The 15,976-nt window shown below is 35.1% G+C and overlaps 1 protein-coding gene across 3 annotated transcripts in view; it reads right to left on the bottom strand.

Annotated features, from left to right (window-relative positions):
* Positions 1 to 15,976, bottom strand: part of LOC109533619 (leucine-rich repeats and immunoglobulin-like domains protein 2) — a 43,452-nt gene that overhangs the window by 10,084 nt on the left and 17,392 nt on the right. For 2 of the 3 annotated variants that reach the window (XM_019898984.2, XM_019898985.2), the window contains 3 exons: positions 8,071 to 8,225; positions 2,101 to 2,380; positions 212 to 434 (listed from right to left, as the gene is read on the bottom strand). In XM_019898984.2, the coding sequence (XP_019754543.2) occupies positions 212 to 434; positions 2,101 to 2,380; positions 8,071 to 8,154 (587 nt within the window). In that variant the 5' untranslated portion in view covers positions 8,155 to 8,225. Of the gene's footprint in view, positions 1 to 211; positions 435 to 2,100; positions 2,381 to 8,070; positions 8,226 to 12,858; positions 13,111 to 15,976 lie in introns of those variants that run through there. The other variant, XM_019898986.2, reaches the window with a different exon arrangement.

The raw sequence follows: 15,976 nt of genomic DNA, 5'->3' as shown, positions 1-15,976 counted from the left end.
TCTGTGGAAAATCTGCTAAGAGCCTGCAGGCTTCAGAGCTAAGATAATCCGAACCGTAATAACCATCAACAGATTAGCTGCACACCTAATGCGAGAGGATAGTTAAATAATGTATACCCGTTTATTGTCGCAGCCAGTAAAGCATTACGTCTTATCTCTACCTTCTCTGGGTATAAATCAGGTTGACGCGATAGTAAACCTGAGTACTTACTTTTCCAATCCCACGAAAGCATCTGGATCGATCGATGTGATCTTGTTCTCATACAAAGTAAGAATTTCCAGAGTATCCAGTCCATTAAAAGCTTTCGCATGCAGGCTGGTAATCTTATTGTGATTCATGTTGAGAATCAACAAATGATTAAGGTTCCTGTATGCGGGAGATGGAACTTGCGTAAGGCTGTTCTGCGAAACATCCAGCTGCGTCAACATTTTTCCTGCAACAAATCCGCAAATATTGTACATGTTTAATGCATTATAATTTTAATCCTTATAGTTAGAAATTCTGGAGTTTCCAATTGCATTTTATAATAGCGTCCTCTAAAACCAAGCCCGCAATCCTGCAAAACAGACACGAAGGCGCAAAATAATTGCTTCCCGTTGGCTTAGCGTTAAATTCCACTGGCAAACCGGGCAGGAAAATTGCAAATTTCAATACCTGCACAAGCAAACGAGTTTCCTGCCCAATAAGTCTGATATTGCATAATGCTTAACACATTTGGGCTTTCGTACGCATTGACAAAGTACCCTTTTGTGTTCTATTAGGAAAAAACGCCAAACTTCCCGTCTTCAAACGAATCTAATTAAAGCGCGTTAGTGGTTCATCCAACTGTGCTTCAATCACAAAAAGTAATCCAGAATTAAAGAATCTGGCGCTGACAGCAATTAGAACGCAGATTTATGTATTCAAACATTCAAGTTCCGCTTTTTCATTAAACCTTTCGTTTTTAATGATCAACTGAAAATCACCCCAGGCAGGTTGGAGTTTAATCTACAAAATAGCACCGATGGAATGAAAATTTACGCACTAGTGGGCACGACAAGAACAAAATATGCTCTGAACTCTGGAAAAGCGTTCTTAAAATCTTGACTCACATTCAATCAGTTATCAAGAAGCAGTTAGAGTGAATAAAGCAACTGAAGAGATTGATAAAAAAACACAGTTAAAGAAGTATCCACAAAAACAGTGGAACCTTTTGAAAAAATCCAATAACAATCAAAGATGGAAAATAATGAATAAAGGCACTGAAGCTCGCCAAGGTAAAATACCCCTGCTTAGCAACAGAAGAATGAATGTCCTGTTGTTCCATAACAGATACAAGGCCTTATCGCGTGCGAAATTAAAGAGGAGGAATAAAGGGCGACAACAAATTTTACTCGTAGCAGAAATGGTGTAGAAAGCTAATTATGGTCCCAAATACCGTATTAAACGCCTCTTTTGGATGGTTCTTGGGCCGAAGTATGTACTGAGTTTTATTCTACTTGTTTCTTGTTTGTCGCATTAATGATTTTGAATATTTTATGTCTATAGCCACTATTTTTATATCAATTTTCTAAGCTGTAATGGACGGTAATGGAATAATCGCGATTTGTTAGTTTTTTGCCGCTTTAGTTTAAGCAATTGTACTCGAGCAACTAATTCATTCATTTACGCGATTTTGTTTTGCAAAAGCAGCCAGAATCCACGGAACGTGTTAAGTTCTGTTGGTTTTGAGTATATAAAAATATATTGTCAGTGTCCCACTTTATTAGCTGAAGTGCAAACCTACGATCTGAACTGATGTATCGTGCAATACTTCAACCACTAAAGGTTTTTGGGCAAATGCGACCAAACCCCAAAACGAGCCCATAACACGCATTCCCATCAAAGCTAATTAAATAGTGACTGAATAATGGGACCATTCAGATCACAATCACCATGATATTTGTAGATCATTTCAGTAACAGCGCTGTAAATTTTATGAAGCACTTCCGTAAAGCGGCCATTTTTTCATCGCAATATATACTTCGCCGTAAATATATTTGTTTCTTCTTCAAGTATATAAATTGGTTCATTGATTTTCACACTTTTTTCAATCGGTCTTACAGGAAAAATGAACTTACCAATCGAGCTGAGCGACGCCTCTTCCACGACTGACAAGCTGCTGTTGTGGATGGTTAAATGATGGATATCAAGTCCGAGGAACACGAAGCCAGGCAATTTTCTCAAATTGTTATGGCGCAATTTTAAATAGAAAATAATTAGGGATTTTCCTTTCAGGATGCTCATCGCGTTGTTGATGTGCAGCTGATCGGTAAACTCGCAAAGAATATCCAGACCATTCTTTTTCACTTGGCAGGTGCATGGCGCAATTTCTGCTCGTTGGGGACATGTTTGCGGCACCTGAAAAAAAAACGATTTTCTTTTAAAATCTTCTGCATTAGTAATAAAGTTTTCAATTTCCGATGCATATTCCCTGATTCGTTTTATTTTTGTAAAGCACAGCTCAAAGCAAATTTATTTTTCCATCTTCTTTTCGTATATTGATTTGAAAAATTCGAGAACCATTCTATTATCCATTAGCGAGCAGCAACAGCTTGCAATATTTTATGAGCAATGGCGGAATATAAAGTATCCAATATTAATGGTCAGAAGCAGCAAGCGACTGCATTGACATATTGGAACATATTTCTTATTTTGTGTCTCGAGTCTCTCGTTTCTCGCTACACTCGAGGAACAGGACACGACACAATTTAAATGGCATTGATTGAATGAATCTGGATTCTCGATTTGCTTCCTGCAAAGGAAAACATTTTTGTTTTACAAACAGGCTGCTTTAAATCTTTCGTGTAGGAAATTGAACAGCAAAAATGTGCTATTTGGTTTTATTAGAACTTCGCTGGGTTAGTAATTGCATGTTGCCTGAAATGGAGAGAAAATTTATTTTCAGTTGTTGTCAGCCACAATTTCAAATTTGAAAAAGCTTTAGAATAACTGGCAGCATATCGGAATGGTTATTTGCGCTCGAAATGCCAATATTAAATGATACTGACCAGCTGAGATAGAACGTAAAAGCCATTTCGATTAAATATTCCTAGTTGGAAATTATTCAATTTACTGCATTTACCTTAATAATTTTCTTTGCTTTGTGAGCTTTCTGAGCTTTGTAAACTCACATTTCATATACAATTACCTCCAATGGTGCAATTGCTCATTGAAAATGTTCAGTTGAAAATGGGCAAACGTAAGAAGATTAAAAATAGTTTCGCTTCTTCTAAGCTGTTGGATTTCTTCTTTTTATTTAATTTGATTAAAGGAACAATCTGAATTTTTTGTAATTTCCGACTATCCCGTTTATTTACAGAATTGTTTCAAGAAATACGTTTTTGGTCTTGCAGAGATACATTATTGTCGATTTTCAAAATCTAGAGTTCATCAGTGGACTTCACAGATTTATATGGCGTATATGGCGAGTGTTGGTCTTAAATTGTCTATAAAATTTCAGATTTAACATGAGTTTTAGATGGTAAAAATCGGACCAAGAGCAGCAAGATTATCGTTTAAAGAACAAAAATTTTTTTTGGACCACTGTGTAAATAGAGGGAATGGCCTCTAGAGGAAATTCAAAAACCGTTTTCAGTTATTACGTTTATTTTTAAGCTTTTGGTGTTGAGATCGAAAATACCTTTTTTGTGTTCAACGAGAAGCATGCCAAACTCTCTGAAATTTTTTGATTTACCACCCTGTAGAAAACTTAGCTGAGGTGACTAAATTTTACCAAAAGGGCCCCTCACAAAACATAAATAGCACTCAATAACGCTTCAAACAGAAACCATATTGCTTTAAGCGATCAAAATTTATCCAGTTCCGAAGTTAGAGAGATTTTGGCTGTTTTGTAAATTGGCGATAATTTTGTTGAGCAGTTTATAAGGAAGGAAAACCAATCCGAACGTAATGCAAATAAAATATGGTTTGAGTAAAAAAACGAATAATATTTAGAAATGCACTAATTCGAATAAACGAACGAGAATAAAGCAAGTAATGTCTAAGTGCACAAAAGAAAATATTGTTAATGCGTAAAAATAAAGGCAAAAAGCAATCCGCTTAATGAATTGAATTCGTTGGGATCAAAATTATGAGTTTTCAAATGATAATACTGTTAGCGAAGCATTAGGGAAAGGGAAAATGAAAAACATTTCCGAACAGAACAAAGAAATTAAATATATTTTGTTAGAAGCAAACGCAACAATAGAAAGCTGTGGCCAATATCAATACCAAAAGAAAGCGCTTCGAAATTGTCAATACAGCCAGCTAGTTAAACAGCTGATCAAATAAACTTACTAATAAAGAGAAAGTGACAAAATTATAAAAAAAGTACAGAATGAAAAAATACCTTAAAACAAATTTTTCCTTGCAGTCAAAGTTCGGAGACTCGTCTTGTTCATTTAAAATCAGAGAATTTATGTTCTTGATCAATATATCCAACGAAACATGTTTCCAAACTGACTAGACGATTTAAATCGATATAACGTATCTCCACTAGTTCGTTCTGCATATCAAAACGATATCGGAGAATTTACTAAAGCGTTTCCAGTTCATTACTTAATGGCTTTAAGAACTTTCGACCAAAATCCAACAAATTCCCCTATATGTTCTCAATCATTCCTGCCAAATCAATCCAAAGTTGATGGCCGGGAAATTGAGTTAACAGAACATGTCACAAATTCAATGTATTGTTTCCTTTCAATGTATTAAGGTTCAGTTCCAATTAAGCGTGCTTTCCTGTAAGCAATTAAGGAGAACGTCGAAAAACCTTGTGGAAAAGTTAGTTTTTCTGTCGGCCGGTTTACTTTTGACTCGCTAAAAATACACTGAATGGGAAAGGAAATTCGGAAAGGTCGTTGTTGAAAGCTGAAACATCCTTAGAGAAATTGCCCAGATGTTTTCACTGATACTTCTATGAAGTATCCATGTAAATTTATTTGGTTGCAAACTCACTGAGATCTAAATGGAGTTAAGAGCCAACAGCCTTGGAGCTCGATTTACAACGTTCTGTTAAATATTATTTCAGTCTATGTTAGTCTCCAGTCGCCGCAAGAGTATCACAATGTTTGCTTTCAACATATTGAGGAAAGCTACATTTGAAAGTCTGTTTTATCGGTTTGGCTGAACAATTGGGTGGATAAGACAAGAGGCACGATTTAATATTATTACACGCCCCAGGGGATTGTAAATTTAGTATAGATAAAATACACGTGCAGAATTGCTTGGGACCGTTTGACAAACTGTGTATTAGGATTTAATCCAGGCCTACAAATTAGAGCAAGCTTTGCTAAATCAATGCATGCTTTCAGGGTAACACCGAAATGTGTGTGCAAATGCATGTTTTTCTGTAAGCTTTCGCATCAAGGCCTCTATAGAGAAACGTAGCTATGTTGTGAAAGAGCCATTTAAAAATAATATTCTTTATGTCCTTCCATATTTGGGAGCTCTAGAGTTGATGTAAGTTCTTGAGGACAATTCCATAAACTATTTGGCAAAACTCAGCTAAAAGTTGATGCTGAACTAGAAGTTAATTATTAAGTTCAAAATTGCCATCCCGATGATGCGCATGTTGGCTGCGAGTTTTATAATAAAGTTTGCTTCAGCAGATGGCTAGACACATATCGTTTCGCGAATCGTTTGAATAATTCACAGTTCTGACCCTTTGATGAATTTCGAAGTTACTTAGCCGAACCAGGGAGTTCCATAAAAGTTTTTATTGAGTAATTAGAGACGAAAATTTCGTTACATCCTCAGTCCCGTTTCAACCTAATCGAGTAGCTGTGAGCAATAGTGCGTCTCCAAGTCTGCGAAGGTTCGAATGATCGCTAAGTTGCAATATGGGAAATTGGGGTGTATTAATTTCGAAGACATCCTGCGGCTATCCCTTGTCAAATCTTGGCATCTGCTCTGTACAGCAAAAATAAGTTGAGCTGTATTAACACGAGTTTATATGGAAATTTTAGTTAATTATGTGACTCTAGATTTGGCTCGCCAGAAAACGGGTCCAGTCGAATATTTAATATAAACTTCAAGCGATAAATAGTGGATTAGCAAATGTTGGTAAATTGCATAAAATGCCTCGAATTAGTGATTTAATTTGCTTTGTTATTAAAATGTGTACGTTGAGTAGATAATGTAGGAAATTTAACAGCATCACAGTCCTGGCAAATCAGCCGAAAATGCACTGCAACGAAATTATCGTTTGAATCAATCCATAATATTTGATCAAGTTGATGGTCTAGAATTCGAATACATTTCAACGGTTTTTTTCGGTTAAAATGCCGACTTGTTAACTTTAATCTGCAGGAAATGTGCAGCAAAATCAACAATTCCCAACCCAATCGCAAAGTTATTGCATTATTCGTTAAAATTCCGACTGACAAATACGACCGGATATTGGAGGATGCATTTAAACAACGTCGAGTAATTTAAATTTGTTATTCGAGCGCATTAAATATTTTAAATGGAATAATTCTGCACTAATACAAATTAAATATTTCGTCCTGACTAGTTAATTAATTATTCACATTTAAATCAACAGCGTTTCTTCATATTGTATTTAAACCGGACGAAATACGATTTTCAACCGCCCCAAATATTTCCATTGAAACAACTAAAAAAACTCGGGAGAATGAATAGAAAACCAGAGAAAAATTGCGATAAACTGCTTGGTTGTTTTCATCCCGGTTAACAATCCGAACGAATCCAAGACTTTAAAGGAAACCCCAAGGGGTGCGTCTTTTTCGAATAAAAGATGTCTATTCGTCCTGTGTAAATTCGGGATTTGCAAGACAATAACTAGTTTAGCGCAAAAAAGGCCAAGAGATGGAACGATTTCAATCGGCTTCTATTCAGTGTCAGAATTGTTGTAAATTATCGAATTAGCTGGCTGGGAGATCTTTTACGTTTCTTTTTACGCTTCTTTGCTTGTCGGTTAATACAAAAAAGACTTTCAACCGGAATTTTAATACCCACTGAATCGAAAGTGAAAATTTGCTTGCACTCATACAAGCTGCTTGTCTGTTCAAAGTTCATCTGTAATTTCCTTTGCTGATGGCTTTCAATGGAAATAGAGTCTCTTAGAAGACCACTTGCAAGCAAAGAATTTTAAGAATATTTTTCTTTTCCGGGTTTAGAGGCTTGATTGTTTCACCGATCCAGCGAGCTTCTATAAAGCTGATAAAAGGGTTAAAATAGAAAAGGTAATCGATATTGCATTCGTGATGCTGCAAAAGCGAAGCTATTAGACGCTATACAAGCTTTTGTTGTCTGCTAAATGCCTCAATATGTAATTCTCCTGGTCATTTATTCCTGGGTAGTTGTTAACTTCCGGCTATAAGCACGGCTGAAACTGACCCGGCGATATTATGAATTTCACTTTATTTGAATGGCTTCTGACTCATTTATCAGCTTCTTCGATTTACATGCAGCAAATGAAGAAAGTCTGGCTCTCAGAGTGAATTTCAATATAGCAACTGGGTGCTATTTTATTGCGCAGGTTAATTTAACAGATAACTAACGTCTTCAAATATTTAACTTAAATCTCCAGAAAGTTCTAAAATTTTTCTGTTATTTTTAGCTTTAAACCTTCCGTCCTTAACACGCGGCTCATGTTCAAAACTGTTTCATGCAAAACGCTCGCGATTTATCGCAATTCGAGAAAAACAGTTTATTCGAATGTTCCGCAAAGTAGCACAGAGCTCCGTAATTCTTAGCAATTCAAATGGAATGTATATATCAAGAAATTAAGCTTCGTTAAGGGCTGTTCCAGCTATACAAACAGGCTTGGAGCATCAAGGCCCGAAGCTAAACATATGTATGGGAACTTGAGCCCTATGCTTGACTTTATTCGCTGCGTTCATACACGTTTAAAACGGTTCCAATTTTAAATGAACTGAACCATCACAACACGGTTACAAAACTGGCAATTCCATTGCGTCTGGATGGTTTAGTAAAGTAAAACGGGAGTTTGGGTGGGCCAATCAATACGTAGTTTTGGGATAAATGGTTGGCTTTTGGTAAGCTTTTGGTGCGCTTTTGGAGCTTACCTCTGCCGTGGCCAGAGCGCACAATGCTACCAACCACAGGATCCAGGTCCAGCCTCTTAACGGCCACGCCTGCACCCTGGCCATGACGTCACGCCACCGGGGCGCTAAGCCATCATTTCCAACGCCCACCGTCCCGACTCATGCACCACAAGTATCTGAAACAAAAATAATTTTAGCACCCCATTTAAAAGCAAACATCCTGTATATGGAGTGGCTACTAAATGACCACAATACCACTATCCTCTGGAAGAAAGCTTGAAAAATTGAGGTGGTTGAAGAAGATTGTAACGCTTTATGTGTACAAGACGCTTTATGTGTTCAATTCTCGCTTTTTTTGTGTTTTTTCACTTTTACATAAAATTTGTTCAGATATGATACTTTGATCTGAGTATTTTCTCCATATTTTTTTTCGGAACGTTTGGTGAAGAACGTGTTGCTTATTCTTTAGAGCAACTTTGTGCCTTAGTTTCTATTTAAATTCCTTATCCATTTTGGTGTTTCTACTTTCACAAAAATGCACAGATTAGCAACTGATTAGGTTATTGGGCTTCAAACCGTTGGCATCTTTCTAATGTTCCAAAGGAAAGACATTCCGGACAACATTCTATTCCATCATTATCTAGAAGGGAGAAGAATCAGTTTCCATTACAAACTATGTTCAAGCAAACAGTTCTAAGCCCAGAACGTGATAAAATTGTCCGAGTAAACGGATTATAATTAAGATAAAAGTCAATAGGTCCATAAGTAACAAAAAAATGGCAATTTTATAGTGTTTTTCTTTACTTCTCAGCCAATTGAATAATATAACTTTACCAAGTGAAAGCTCGTCTTAACTCGCAACAACATTTTTCATTTTTGTTCTCTCGTGTTCGGTTTTTGGGCATTCATTCCGCAAACTATGAAAGCAGAGAACGAAATTACGAAAGATATAGGTGGACTTAGAGCTTATGTTATAATACGGATTTTTCTTTTAAAGGTATTTTTTAATCTCGCTTGGAGATGGATTAGAAGAAGTGCGATAGTCTTGTTTATCAATGGATTGTTTAGCATCCAGAGGAAGCGCAAAGAAAACTATAGCTATTGAATAAATCAATTCGGGTTTAAAGGTTAATATATTTTTCTCTAAATTGTTCAATTAAGCAACTTCTCGCATATCTAAGGGAATAAGCAGAAACCTCAGCTTGTTGAAATCACATATAAACCCATATTCTTCAGAAACTAAAGCATTCCCTTTGGTAGTAACAATACCTCTGCACAATAGGACATGAACAAGTCGATTATATAATTTTTCTAAATTAATAATACAATTAAAAATAGACTTGTCGTTAAATATATGAGATATTAGGCATCTCTATTTATGCCAAATAAAATGCTCAAAAAATTAGACGTTACTCGGAAAAATGTATAAATATTTTGGAACTGGATAAATTCTGATCGCTACGAGCAATTAGATTTCTGTTTGAAGCGTTATTTACCACATTCCTTTGTCGGTTAGTGCATGTTTTTGCAAAAAAATTGTGGTACAAATAAAGATCCTACGAAGTTCCACCTGCATACATGGCTAGACAAAAAAAAATTGTTTTCGCTCATTTCGTTTATTTATAGAAGGGTCTTAAAAAATTGTTGGTACTGTAGTGATAAGTTTTTTTCTTTTGAACCGATTAGCAGAATCTAAGGTTTATGTTGGAGCTAAAACATACCAGGTTACATAAATAAACGAAACATATGAAAGTGAACTGCACTTTAGTTGAATGTTTGCTGGAATCACAGATTTCAGGAGCAATTGTGCTTTGGGTCATTTTTATGCAACCCCCTTTATCGAGTTTTTGTCTTAAATTGTCTACGAAGTTTAAAATTTTTTAAATTTTTTTTAAAATCTAAGAGCAGAAAAGCTATTGTTGCCAGGATCAAAAAGTAATTTTTTGAGCTCATCCTGTAAATAGACGAGAAGACCGAAATTTCAAAAAGCAGTTGGAGCCATTTGGTTCATCTTTATACTTTTGCTGTTGAGGTCCAAAAGAAACCCTTTTTGTCAAACTTTGCATTTTCTCATTTGTTACTCTGTTGAAAATTTCTTTGATGTGCTTAATTTTTGCCAGAACAGGGACTAACGGAACCCAAATGGTGCTAAATACGACTTCAAACAGAAAGCAAATCACCCCAAACAATCAGAATTTATCCAGTTGCAAAGTTTGGGCAAATTTGGCGGTGTAACTTTCATTTTGTTGAGCAGTTTAGTTGCGAAAATCCACAGGGTGTAATTTTTCTTTTAGATAATTATCACTTTTATTCTTCCAAACTCTTTTGTGGAGGAAGAGTCATAGAAATTTAGTTCCTTCATATTTTCATTCTTTGTTCAATTTGGGCAAAATTTATCAAATAGAATTAAAGGCAACATAAGCGTAAATCTAGCATTTCTTTGATAAACTTATATCTATTAATCGTGTCAATCCGTATCTTATTTTTACTCGAAAACTCATATTAAGCAGTCGAACGCCGCAGCATTGAGTGAATATTTTTTAACTTAATCTTCTTATTTGTGCAACGTTATTCCTTTCGTTTTTTATATATTTTAATTTTAATTGAAGTTACTTGTATGATGGTTGAGTCCATTTCAAAAGCTTTAGATACGAGTTGCACTCGAGAAATTTTACCATTTCAATGGATTCATGGTTGAAGCCTCGATAAAAACCTGAATAAAGCGCTGAAACTTTGGTAATTTGTGAAAAACAAAACGCGTTTTCAATTCAGTTGCAAACCCTCTATCGGAACAGACGCTATGTAATTTTTGCCAACATTTTGGTGTTTCAAAATTAGTTGAACCAAAGTGATTTGAATGCGTAGAAATGGTACTCGGCTTGGCGCCAGATGCACCTCAAATTACACCTAATTAAGCCACGTGCAAATGCTAAGAGACCCTCAAACCCCAGATAAGCCCAATTACAGTAATAGAGGCATATCGCTTGATATTACGGGGAACATTATTATCACTTGTCCGTGTTGTACAAATTGAATTCGAGCATTTACCAATATATGCCAAATCATACAAGACAATGGGAAATTAATCATCTTGAATGCATACAGTTGCGCTTATTTGGCAATGTATAATTTAGTTGAAATGCTTAACTTTTTCCTAAACTTAATTTTCTGCTGTTATTACTTTGCAACTAAATAACGTTTGATTCTCTAGCCAAATACCTACATTTGGTCACAGACGTGTTTCACTGGATGGTGATGTTTAAACATTAATTGGAAAAATTGATACCATTTTCCATTTCATAAATATTTGTCCCGATTTTAGCCAATAGTTGTAAAAACACGAATACAATACTATTTATGCGGTTTTGCAAATTTACTGCGAGCTATCAAACCGCATGCAACTGAGGCTAGATTATTCTATCTGATTGATGAAATGAGGAATTTATTCAAAAATTAATGTCTGACCAAAGTTGGTATCAACAGCGTTTTATTAGGTTTGCCTAACTCAATAAAAAAGCTGCATGTCTGGAATAAACTACAACAACCATTGCCATTATCTAGTGGATACTTGCGATGTATCATTGGGAAAAATGCAAATTTAATGCTCGTTCAACGGCTTACGGTCTGGAATTTTTGATAAATGGTATAGTCAGCTTTCGATCTACAACACCAGATCATCTGCATCATTTTCATATTTGATATTCCTCATGCAATTTTAATCAATTAAATCGGCAGCAAAAAATTGAAAGCATGATAACAGGCTGACGTTTTTACTGCAGTAAATAAACATTGTGATTTCATTTCTGATAAATATCACCAGGCTTTTAGCACCGGATGCAAAAACACGTTGTGACCGAACATTGCTTTTGTTTTATTGAATCAATGATGAAAAAAAACGAAAAATTACTATTACTGTTGGACAATCGAGGCAAAACCCAAATTATTGTCTCCTTACTCCCGACAAAGCGCGATAAAAGAACGTTAGAAAAAGCATTTGCGATTATTTTAAGAAATTAGTTATATGATCCCAACAGTTCAATACCTGGTAAAAATCCTGCAAAGCCAAACAGGCTCCGGTCGAAATGGCAACAAAATTAATATACTATTCGCACAGTTTTCTTACAAGAACAATCACTTTCACATAGTCTCGGCCAAAACACAATCTCAATTCTGCCTGGATTAAAACATTACCAGAAAAATCCACTGTTTAGATGTTCGACATCATTCCATGTGGATAGTGGCTTAATTGCCTTAACCCAGAAATGCGACAAACTACACAACGTTTCGGCATTGGTTAAAATTAAAAAATAAATATAATAACTTTTTCACGCGACTACTTAAGGCCAAAGCAGCATGTTTTCATAATGGGGCCAGATTTTTCCTTTTGCTTATTATGAATTGCTGCTTTGGAATAATATACAGAATCCCATCTTTATGTTATTTACATCAATGTGCTGTTAACGCTTTTGCAGTCGAGTCTCCAAGCAATACAAACTGCGGATTATATAGTGCAACTAATCTGTAGGTTCTTCGAGTTTTTATTCAAGGAAATTTTGCACTATTTTGAATAAAAGCCTAACTCACAAGGCTCTTAAAAACTCCAATTTATGTCGCTAACTTTACGACTAGCACGGAATTGAAAAAGAGCAGTTTACTTTGTGTTAGCAAAGACGCTAACTGTTTTTATCTTTGCAGCATCTCTAAAGTACTTTTAACAATTTTCCCATCATTTAACGGCAACATTTAATTGTAAAATGTTTGTATAAAACCAACTGGAAAATATTTAGTGCCACTGTGGATCTCACTTACATTTGAGAAACAATTCGACTTTTTCACCTGCCAAATGTAAGTTTCTGGTTGCAGACCGACAAAGTTTTAATCCGAAACGCTGCTGGCACTTTTTGGTCGAATAACTGCACAAAAATCTCTCATAATCACACACAATCAATCACAAGTAGTTCAGTATTCCCAGACCACTTTTAGTTCCAAAATCACTTTTCAAAAAGCTATTTCGAACGTAAAGTTCCAATTGTCGCACATCCGAAGGAAGGCCGAAACTGATACAAATTTAATTTTAAACGTATCATTTACTGAGAATATTTATTTAAATGGATGACTTCCTGCCAATAGTTGAGAATAAAAGAGATTGAGACCGTTAATATGAGAATGAGATGTGAGATGACGATATTACACTTGGTATAGTGCAGAGTGGCCATTTAATTTTATAATGCTAAGCGTGGCGGTTTTACTATCAAGTTCCAGCGAAATTAGGTGAACAGGTGAACACAGACTCTAAGCGATGACATTTTTTATACCCACCTGTATTTACTATTCGCGTATTTTTAATGTCAGGAAAAGTAGTAAAAACATTGCTTAAACTTAATCAATTACAGAAGAAAATGTATACTTACCAATGTACTTGGAAAAACAAGCAGAATAAGTAAGCGGATAAAACGTGAGAGAGAAATTAAGCTCAAAATATAAACTAAACTCGCATGAAAATGTTGCTTAATCGTACAAAAGAAATATCATGAGATTTAAATTGTAATAATAGTAATAGCTGAAAGAAATGGGAAAAATTTGCATGTTCAGAATCCAAGTGAAGTGAATTTAAAAGCAAATGAAAAGCTGCAATGATAAAAATCCTCGGTCGGAAATCCTTGAATTCTTTTGTTCCATTAACGCGGAAAATATCCGATCGTTTTTCAATCCGCTTTTTTCTTATTTATAATGTGGGGGCTGTTTAGCAAATGTCCTTTCCTGATGTTAAACCGCTTATATTTCAAAAAGAGGTTTTTATGGCGAAAAAATGTTAATCCCGGTACGGTTTTTCTTTATAGCCGTTATATTTCTCTCTCTTGCCCGCCTTGTCGGTATTTTTCATCTAAACACCGACTCTCAGACCTAATTGGAAGATATTAAGGTGAGTCTCGAACACATAAATCAAAATTTCGTTCTCGTGACAACAAAACGCCGCAAATTAAAACGAATGAGATTGTGGGATCTTTTGAGAAAACTTGCTGAAAAGCCCAAACTTATTTCATTACCCATCGTTCGTACATGATGGTTTATTGATGATTTATTTGAATTTCAAATTCGGCTTTTAAATTTATAATATACCTAGAATAGAATGCGCTGCACTTTGCTTCAATCTATAATCTGGGGTTTATTTCGTTTGCTATAAATAGTTTAAACTTTGTCACACGCCAAGAAAATGTGTACAATTTCACGTCGAAATAGTAGATATTTAAATTCCGTTGAACAATTAATAGACAGGAGAAATATGTCAAGGAGAAATAATTTCTGGTATATTTTATTGGTTTGTTACTTACACAGTTTCTAAGAGCGAAAGAAAAATATGGAACGTAATTATGTTACCACGGCAAATCCAATTTAAACTCTATCAGGGAAAATTTATAATCTATTTGAAATTCTGTAGATGTTAAATCTACGGAGAATTCTCTTCTATAGTTATTTCAATGCCAATTCCGGCAATCGGCCCAGGAACATTTTGCTAAATTGCGGAAATTTAATTAGGTTTTCATGCCCAGCTGTCAACTTTTAAAGAATGCAATAACAAAATAATCAACGTAGAAACAGTCGAAGAAACAAAAATAGCATATTTTGTTATGTAATAATATAACTATTTATAAATTATTAGCACTTTTTGACCCAAAAATCACTTTTTTAAACACTTTCCGAAGCAAACAGTTCATAGGAAGATTGGGTCTCCCAATCTTCACTACCAAATTAATCTACTAACCGCAAGAGTTTCGAGCTCCTTTCAAAGTTGCGTCTCTTGGGCAAAGAGATGCAAAGCTGGGCACTGAAATTATTCAGCGAATTGGGACCAAAGAAAAACATTCAGTGTAATTATTTTTCTGTGCCAAAAGCGGCAGGAATGATAATAAAATAATTTGCTGTATATTTAAATTTCCGACACACTTCGTTTCTAAATGTTGAATTTAATGAAAATACTTATTTAGAGAACGTTTAAAAGTAACTGCGGTTGCTTTAGTGCACTTAGCTAAATTGCTTCTTTTTATTTATTCTCTGTATTCAGATATCGGGCGCTTAAAAATGTAATTTGAAGTAAAAATTGGAAATGACCTCGAGGTTAGTAATACAATTTTTCCAACTAAGGAAACAATGGGAGGTTATTCAATTTGCTGTTCTGAAATGGGGGGAAATGAAAAACGAATAATTCCATCAATAGCAGATTAAAAATTAATGAATTTTAAACCGTGTTGAGAGACAATTTGCAAATAAAACAACAGGCGAACCCAAATGTTGAATGCTCGATTTTCTCACGCCAACACACAGACAGTCGCTAATAGAAACCTCATTGATTTGTGCATATGAAGAGTTCACATTCTCTGTCCGATATAAACGCTAGATGCTCTTTCTTTTCTCCCTTGCATATTCCCTGGTTTTGTCTTTATCCGCATTAGCTTTGCGTTCATGTCTAAGATTCTGTTTATATTCTTAACAACAATTTAAGAATTATAAAACATAATAATTATATGTATACCTCTAATTCCTCTGAGTTTCATATTTAAGCCTCAACATGTGATTTAGAAAACATGTTCGATTTAAACAGATATTTGCTATGGAAATTACGTTTACTGCTATAATTTACAATGTCAACTGAGGAAATTGCCATGCAAATCAGTGGATTCGTTCTGTTTTTTAATACCGTGTATTATTCAAGCAATGAATTGTGAAGGCTTTGTTCCATAATAGTTATACTGGAATTCCACATTTTTAACTCCGTATTTTCACCTTGAGCGACAAAATCAATCTGTCCAAACACAGAACATTTCAAATAGTCTTTACTGCATATATTGACCAGTTTTTTCAACACAATGTCGATTCAAATTTGTCACAACTGGAACAATTGTCGCGGCCAAACCCAATTTCCTCTCCG

The sequence above is a fragment of the Dendroctonus ponderosae genome, unplaced genomic scaffold (assembly GCF_020466585.1).
Source record: "Dendroctonus ponderosae isolate FM_Combo_2020 unplaced genomic scaffold, Dpon_F_20191213v2 Dpon_F_20191213_62, whole genome shotgun sequence".
NCBI lineage: Eukaryota > Metazoa > Arthropoda > Insecta > Coleoptera > Curculionidae > Dendroctonus > Dendroctonus ponderosae.
This window is presented reverse-complemented; position numbering and strand designations above follow the sequence as displayed.